General features: G+C 43.3%; 1 protein-coding gene across 1 annotated transcript; it reads right to left on the reverse strand.

The window, feature by feature from the left end:
• Positions 1-248: 248 nt before the first annotated feature.
• Positions 249-3594, reverse strand: RPAIN (RPA interacting protein). Its single transcript, XM_075590006.1, has 7 exons — positions 3492-3594; positions 2536-2721; positions 2104-2158; positions 1699-1810; positions 1489-1552; positions 1014-1154; positions 249-432 (listed from the first exon to the last, which is right to left on the reverse strand). Exons 1-7 carry the CDS (start codon positions 3561-3563, stop codon positions 403-405), a joined length of 660 nt encoding a protein of 219 aa, XP_075446121.1. The 5' UTR covers positions 3564-3594; the 3' UTR covers positions 249-402.
• Positions 3595-8991: the final 5397 nt, after the last annotated feature.

Consider the following 8991-nt stretch of genomic DNA (forward strand, 5'->3'; position numbering starts at 1 on the left):
TTTTCGAATGACCTGAAGATTGTGGAGAGGCCCCGGAAACTCAATGGTTCCTAGGAACCCTAGTTGAAAAAAACACTGTTCTAAAACAGCACTAGTGAACAACAATTATACAAATATAGCTGATGAACTGTACTTTTCTATCAGCTGCTTTACCAACTAGCTCTTTGCTTCAGTTATGTTAAAGGGAAGAGTGGTTTATTTAAAAACAAAAAAAAGTGTCTGCAGCAGTCAGCCACATTAACAAAAACTAAGTTATCAGCTTTATTTAAAGATTTAAATATTAAAAAAAAAACTATTTACATAAAAATGCAATCTATAGAAACAATAAAATAGCAGGAGCCTCATCTGCAGGGCAACAAATGTTTTTGCTTGGAGGTGTTCGGTGTCCTCTTCAGTCTCGTGCTACACTATTACAGCCATTGCATCACACGCCTTAAAATAAAAAAGGAATGTAGTTAGTGTGCGATCTTTTCAGAACACAATAGCTGCGAGTTGCACAACACACTGGAGCCAGGACAGATTTATACAAGTGTCTGTGAATAAGGCTATGCTTATAGTGCTGGCAACGTGACAGCATGCTGCGGACGCTGGACAAATCAAATTGAGATTACTGCCAGTGATCGCAACCAAGCAGTCGCGTCGCTGTCGCCGGCACTATAAGCGCAGCCTAAGGGTAGAGTAAATCTATGCATCATGTCAGGTCTTAGCAGACTGTAAGCCCCTCTACTACAGGAAGTGCTAGCAAGTATACAGTCACTCAATACCTTACCATGTGGTGGAATTAATACACAATTGTGATTATATTTCCACACTACTTTGAAAAGCCTGCACAGATTAGTGGAAAATAGAGAATGATAATGGCAGTACTTGCGAGCCTGGTGTTGAGTGACTAAATTACAGATGCAAGGCCCAATTCAATATGTTCCCAAAATGCAATCATCCCAAGTATCAATTGTGGGACAGCTACAAAATAGCTGTGTTATTGGTGTTCAGAAACACAAAATGATACTTACATGGCAGCTCATGAAGAGACTGGCTTCTCTCTCCACCCCAATGGCAACTGAAAACACTGGATGCCAAGGACAGTAGTACCCATGTGATGTTAGATTAGTTTCTAATAGGGATTGCAGCTTCTCTATGGTCATCCCTTGGGACTGCAAGACAAAAGTAGTATAGATTAGCTGTGTAAAATTGCCATTTCCCTCACCACTTTTTGGCCAAAACATGTCAAACCAACAACCACATCAAGGTAGACCCTCGGAATCTGTATGGTTTAGCTGCTCTTATTTCTGCCTCTTTCTTGCATGTTAAATGAAGGTCTACAGTACCTTGGAGGCATTATATAAACTTGCAGCATGGCACATTAGATTCAGCATTTTCCCCCAGCCTGTGTAAGAATCAATGGAGGTTGGAAAAAAAATAAAAATAATAATAATATAAAAAATATATATATGTTTTATAAAGGCTGCACCTTTAACAAGTACTTACCCTTGTGTTGATGTATACTCCACACTGGCATACAATGAAGCAGTTTGTTACAGTAAGGTTATTCCTGTAAAGGAAGGACAAGTCAGATGTGCAAATCTTCAAAAAAAATGCAAACTACAACTTCACCAATATCTAGCAAGAAATAAACATTTAGTCTTCATAAAAGTGAAGCAAGCAGCCAGAAATAAATATAGTATGAAAAGTGCATACCGATTACACACAGGGCAAACAAGCTGGTTTCCAGCATTCAGTCCAACTACAGAGTTTAAACATTCTTCCTCAAACTGGTGGATGTTTTCAATTTCATTTATCATGGCGTGTTCTGTAAGAAAAGAAAGCCATTTTAAGCATGCAGAGCTCTCCTCACTACCTGCGAGGTAATGCCCATATTTCTAATCTGTGCAATTCCAGAAGACACCTTCCTGCCCTTTCAAATGACTAGGCCGAAAGGGAGCTTCTGATGCTGCAAGGCATCTACTTGAATAGGACCTTTGTAAACATGGGCCTAAAGGTTTTGGGGCCCGCATCTGGTTTAGAAGTACATAGTGAAGATTCAATTCTTGCATTCTGCAGGTGGTCACATGCCAAGACTATATGCAAGAAAGCTGGTATTACCTTCTAATATCAATTCCAGTTTGATTTCTTCCAGGACTGCCAGCTCATCAGGGTACTGCAAAATGTCAGACATTAGGTCGCTTACTAGCCACTTATCCACACTGTTTGTACTTTATTATCCCTGCATTGTAATTTTGTCGAGCATTGCTTACACTTCTGGCACTACATAAATAAAATGATACCCCTCCAAAAAAGAGGGAGTTAACCCTTTACAGAGACAGATGAAGCTGGATTTGCTTTCCACATGCCTCAAGCCATCGAGGCCAGGATTCACCAAGCTCTGATGCAAAGTATTACACCCCATTCTGCTGTCAATTGCCATTAACTGTACGGTACATACTGTACAAGCCATTCATTGTTTTAGTTATGTTGTTCTATAAGCCAGAACAAACGTGAATATGCTTCAATACACTGAGAAATTGAAGCCATTACCTGGGAGGCCTCTTTTTTCCAGAGGGATGGAAGGCCTGTGTGGCCAGACTGCATGACCCTCCATTCTTCCTCCATCACCTCCTGAACCAGGAAAGATCCACCAGTTCCATCGTGCAGACCCTCACCCACCTGCCGGAATTTTTCCAGGAGCTTCGAGCGGCTACTCTTTAAACGGTCAACACATCGCTGAGACAACAAGCAAAAACACACACATCAACAACGCAGCCCTGTAGAAATTTATTCACAGCTCCTCACACACAAAAAAAAGTTTACAAAAATACAAGCTAAACTGAGTAACAAATCATGCATTTGTCAATTTATAAGGTCAATGGGAACAAACCAGGCTCAAATCAGAAAACTAGACCAAATATTCATAAATGTCTCTGTTTAGCAAAATTGGCAGTGACATATTTAAGATTTGGCATATTTGTCTTGTGAAAAATTAGTCCATAAAACATGGTTCTCCAAAATGATCCCACTAAGACAACCAGAATCAATCTCTTTACTGTGGTGATGCGTGCACTACAGTGAGTGACATATCCCTGCTGATAATCATGCCTTGCACAAAATAGTAATTAGCTGCTTTCCTATTGAAGCTGGAACCAATACACTTACATACCAGACTTAGCAATGGTGTCAAGCAGAATCCATCAAAATGAAAGTCTTATCAGTAGCGACATTTAATACCTGGTTTAACTATAGTAACTGCCCTGAAGGACTTTGTAAAGATGATGATAAACTCTCAGAGTGCATAGTCTCAGCAGTATATTAAAGAATGACAAAACAATGCACTTGATCACGTACAAACTAGTTTCTCGATGCTGTGCGCCTTTTTATGTGTTTAAACGAGACACCTTGTAACCACATTCCCTGCTTCACTCCAGCAGAAGAGGGGGAAGTAAATACAGCAGTCTCCCCGTAATAAAAAAAATCCCGTCCCACCCAGGATCATGCACCTTCCTGTAAGTCTCCTTCCATGGAGGGGTAGTTCCCTTATACAGAGTGCGACGTCTCATTGCAGCCTCCATCTTCACAGATCTGCACCTTCCTCCGCCAGCCCCGCCCAGCAGCGGTATTTAAATACCTCCCCACGTGGCGAGACTGGGGGCGGTATCACCCAATGCATGCCGGGAGTTGTAGTTTCTAGCCCTCCTGCTGTACAGAATAGACTGCTGCAAACACCATCCTGATGTACAGTCCTGCATGACTTTGAAACTCAAAATGTATTATTGGCTTGTGCCAAAGAACAATACATCTATTTTTGATAACGTTGTAAGGATATCATTTACAGCCAACATTTGTAGAAAGTGTTGCCCAAAGTGTAATAATGTATTGTTACCATGTACAACATGCAATGTGCTTATAATTATACTATATAATCTATCATTATAAGTACAATTATACTATATATTCATATACTCCACAGTTGTGTCATCATTGTATGATTGTATAAATAAATGTACGTATTGTACATTACATGTATTGATATGTTTGATATACTCCTCAGCACAGGTTTGTTTATCTCATGAACACATATCTAAATGCCCTGCATATTAATTAACAGTCATTCCAAACCACAAATAGAGTTTCAATATTTTGTTACATACCACTAAAATTCAGGACAGAATAAAAATGATATCCCACGCAAAAATATTCAGGGGAAATAAAGTCTAATTATTAAGAGTGGGAAGTGTTTATTGATGTGATCATAGTTGTTTTAGCTTCAATTCCTGCATCTAACCCCTCCCCCAAACATGTTTTCATATCTGTGGAGATGTAATCTTCACTGATCATGGTCTTGAGTCAAACAGAAAGAACGGGGTTAACATGATTTGAAGTTTTTACTAGCATTCAAATTAATTAAATAAAATGTGTCATGCATCAAGGCACAGTAGTTGCAGTGAAGCCCCTTTAATGCATTTAGCCCCTATCAATACCCAGCTATGTATAACTCTGCATAACTGCAGTATTTACAAGTATCGCAGTTATCAAACAATGCACTGTAAACTTTCTTCTAACTGAGCAGTCTGCAACGTATTACTGGTTATAACGTTGTAAACCCTTTGACTGTCCTGTGACGTTGGGGCAACGTCATATTAAGTGGCACCCTGGTGGTTTAATAATGTTGCCACAACAACACTGATGTTTTGCTTGTTTCTAGGAGAAATTGCGTCCTCAGCTCACACTGAGAGTGTTATCAGAAGAGGACTTTCTCTTTCTTTTCCCTACATCAGGGGGCAGATCATGGACATGTGATCGCTACATAAGCGATTACGACAGAAGCTGGAAGGACTTCAAGCACACAAATAATAAGTGCATCAATGTGTAGATTTGGGGACACTACAGCCATACCAATATCCATTCAACCTAATTGCTGCCAGAGGTGCATGCAATGCAATACTCTGAAAAGAATCTACATACTGTAGATGCGTCTGTCACAAACTCAATCCCCTACAATCTTCTTGTGATAGTGTTATTCATCGATGGAAAGCTCTCTGTACTTTGCAAGAAAATTGTCAGATCTTTGAATTTCCAAAACGTTTGACCCCAAAATGTTACAAAAACTGTTTTAGTCACTACACTCCCATCACTGCCTGTGTTTATTCCATTTCCCCTTCCAGGTGTCTTAGGCCGCGTCCATAGTAGGTGCGCCCTCGTGCGTGACGTCACGCACGCCTGTACTTGATGAGATCCGTGGCCTGCAGGGTTGCGCGATGAGTGACATTGCGAGGGCATGCCGGGGTGACGTCACGTGAGCGGTTCGCCTTCATTGGCTGAACCGCGCACGTGACCTGGTTGTCACTTAGAAAATTTAAACAAGTTTGTCTCGCCACGTATCGGCCGCCTCAGCACTCGTGTGTACGTGCGATCTATGGACACGTGCATTGGCCTCCAGTTGTTTGTATTTGGCACGAGGGACGTCGGATCCAATATTTATTTATAAATGTTTTACCAGGAAGTAATACATTGAGAGTTTCCTCTCGTTTTCAAGAATGTCCAGAGCATAGAGTTAAGATGACAAATAATACACTGTTACAAATACAGTTACATACGTGAACAGGATATACATTATATACAAGACATAGCATGCCCAGTTACAGATAATATATATTATAGGCTTATGTAACAGTTACAGACCAGATTAAAATGTGAGACAGCCTTAGTTTTGAAATAACTTAGACTGGTGGTGGATGTGAGAGTCTCCGGTAGGTTGTTCCAGTTTTGGGGTGCACGGTAAGAGAAGAAGGAGCGGCCGGATACTTTGCTGAACCTTGGGACCATGAACAGTCTTTTGGAGTCTGATCTCAGAGGATAAGTGCTGCATGTGGTAGGGGTGAGGAGCTTGTTCAGGTAGACGGGTAGCTTGCCCAGAAAATATATGAAGGCAAGTCAAGAAAGGTGAACTTTGCGCCTAGACTCAAGTGACGACCAATCTAGTTCTTTTTTTTTTTCAACTTCAAAGTTTTTATTAGGTTATACAATTTGAACATTATAACACCGACCATTGTTTCACATCATAATACACATATAAGCGTTTCCACCCCACTCCTCGCGACCTGGGGTTGTGTTCTTTCGTAGTCAGCACTGGACATACAACATATACTCACAGGACGGGACAGACCTGACCGACGTGACCAAAACATGACAACAACGGGTATACACACAGGGGGAGGGGGGGATTTTGCGGGAAGGTCCAGGGTCGGCAGGCGTCTGCCTTTTTAGTTGTGGCTTGCTGGTCTCCGCCTATGTTGTTTCTTTCTCGCATCTCTCGGTGCTGGGAGGGGTCCTATCTGTCTCGTAGCTACGTAGTCGTGAGTCCTGCTCAGTCACCAGAGAACGCATCTATAGTTATTAATGCAAAATTGCGCTGGCGTCCAGCCCGGGGATGTCTGTCTGGGCGATCCACGGCGCCCAGACTTTTAGGAAATTGAGGCCAGTGTTGTTGACCCAGCTCGTCAACTGTTCCATCTGGCAGACATGCCAAATTCTGTTCCTAATTCTGGGGATTACTGGTAGATCTTGCTGTTTCCACACTGCTGCGATCTCGCACCTAGTGGCGGTTGCGAAATGTACAACCAGTTTGTGTGCCGACTTTGGCAATCCCTGAATCCGCCTGCCCAAGAGGAACAGCCACGGGTCCAGGAGGATCTCCAAATTGAGAATCCTTTGTATCCATTCCCTAATGTCTTCCCAAATCAGGACCACCTTTGGGCAGGACCACAGCATGTGTAGTAAGTCAGCTACCTCCCCGCACTGCTTTGGGCAAAGCGGGGAGTATCCGCTGACAAATTTAGACAGTTTCAGTGGGGTGTGATACCAGCGCATCAGGACCTTATATGCGTTCTCTTTTAATGTTGAGCAGATGGAGCTTTTGGCTGCCGCTTGTAGGATGTGTGCCCATTTTGGGTGGTTATGCTGGGAAAAATGCGTTTCCTGTAGGAAAACAATATCTGCTTTTTTGCGGTTGTAATCTCGGAATGCGATCCTACGTTTAATGGGGTTGTTAAAGCCTTTAACATTGTGCGAAATGAGGACTAATTCGTTACTCATCTGGGCAGTGGTGTGGACCCTCTTCTGTGTGATGCGTTGCTTTCGTATCTGCCGCTGACCCTCTTAGGGATAGTTCCCTTTCTTCTCCTGGATCACTTCGGACCTCTTTGACCTGCGAAACATGGGGGCTAGGGAGAAACAGAAGGGACCAATCTAGTTCTTTGAGCATTTCACAGTGATGTGTGTTGTAGTTGCATTGGAGAACAAAATGGCATATTGAGTTGTAGAGGGCGTCAAGTTTGCTAAGGTGGGGTTGGGGTGCCGAGCTGTATACTATGTCCCCATAGTCGATAATTGGCATTAGCATCTGCTATGCAATACGCTTTCTGACCAGCAGACTTAGGCCTTGCCCCAGCTGCCTGCTACAGCGTCCGCTGTGGCGGACGCTGCGCTCACGAGAGCCCTCCCCACAATGGCGCCGGGCCCGCTGCGAGGGGGGGCCGCAGCGCTCGCGCGAGAGCTACTCCTGCTCTCAATAGAATTGAGAGCAGTAACTCGCGTCGAGCGGCTAGGCACGCCCCCCGGCGGTTCAGCCAATGAGGGCGAACCTGCCGGGTGACGTCATGGCCGCGCCCCCGTCACTCCTCCGCCACGCCCCCCCCCCCGGTCTCTGCTCCTGCAGTGAGCTGCAGACCGGGGAATCGCCGGAACGCGCAGCCAAAAGCGCGGGCGCGCATTAGAGCGCCGTGACCGGGGCCTTAGCCTTAGGGAGGATTTGTATCTTTAAAGTACACCTAGTTTTGCATAGGTTTTTGATGTCAAGGTATCAATGTGCATCCCGAATGTTAAATGGGAGTTAACCCATATGCCCAAGAATTTAAAACTAGTGACAGGGGTTAGGGTGGTGTTAGCGTTGGTTCTGATCTGGAGCTCAGTAATTGGAAGCTTTAAAAATTTAGCCGTGGTCTCAAATACCATTGTTACAGTCTAGTCAGTGTTTAAAAACAGTTTGTTTAGGGAAATCCAATTTTCAAGTCTCAAAAAGTCAGACTGAAGTATGTGTTCAAGGTCGGAGTGGCTAGGGCTGTGTGCATATAGGATTGTGTCAACTGCATACATGTGTATTGAGGCTTCCTTACAAGCTGTGGGAAGATCATTAATGAACACTGAGATGAGTAGGGGCCCCAGAACAGAGCCTTGCGGGACACCACAGGTGATATCCAAGGAGTTGGAGTTAGAGCCTGAGATAGGCACATGTTGGGATCTACCTGATAGGTAGGAATTAAACCAGTTTAAAGCATGCTTCCCTATTCCAGAGCACTGGAGTTTGTTAAGCAGGATAACATGATCAACTATCAAAAGCCTTTGCAAAATCTAGGAATATTGCACCAGTGAGTTGTCCCCGTTCCATTCCACACTGGATTTCATTGCAAACATTTAGCAGGGTAGTTACCGTGGAGTGTTTGGGGCAAAAGCCAGATTGGAATTGGCTAGGGAAATTTGTCTTGGTATAGTAATCTCTTAATTGGGAGTGAACACATTTCCCATGACTTTGTATAGTATTGGGAGCAGATAGATTGGCCTGTAGTTTCAGACAGAATAGAGTTGACTATGAAAGCAATTGGTTTGGCAATGGCTGGGGCACCAAGTCTTAGGAACTTAGATTGACGTAAATCAGGTCCACAATGGCTGCTTAGTTTTTATTTGAGGAGCGCTTGTGTAATCTCCTCTTCGGATTATGGGACAAATTGACAATTGTGAGCAGTGTTGGGAGAGGGTGCCTATGGACGCTGCCTTATACATTACTTAAAAGCTTACAATTTAATACAAGATACTTCATCACTATTATATTGTACATAATATAAGAGGGCTCTTTAACTTGTCATATCCAGCCCACAAAGTACCTTTGAGTGGCTCGTGGAGTACCTGCTTCTGCTAGTTTAAGGCAACTATAAGTGCATTGAT

Source organism: Ascaphus truei, chromosome 3, assembly GCF_040206685.1.
Source record: "Ascaphus truei isolate aAscTru1 chromosome 3, aAscTru1.hap1, whole genome shotgun sequence".
NCBI lineage: Eukaryota > Metazoa > Chordata > Amphibia > Anura > Ascaphidae > Ascaphus > Ascaphus truei.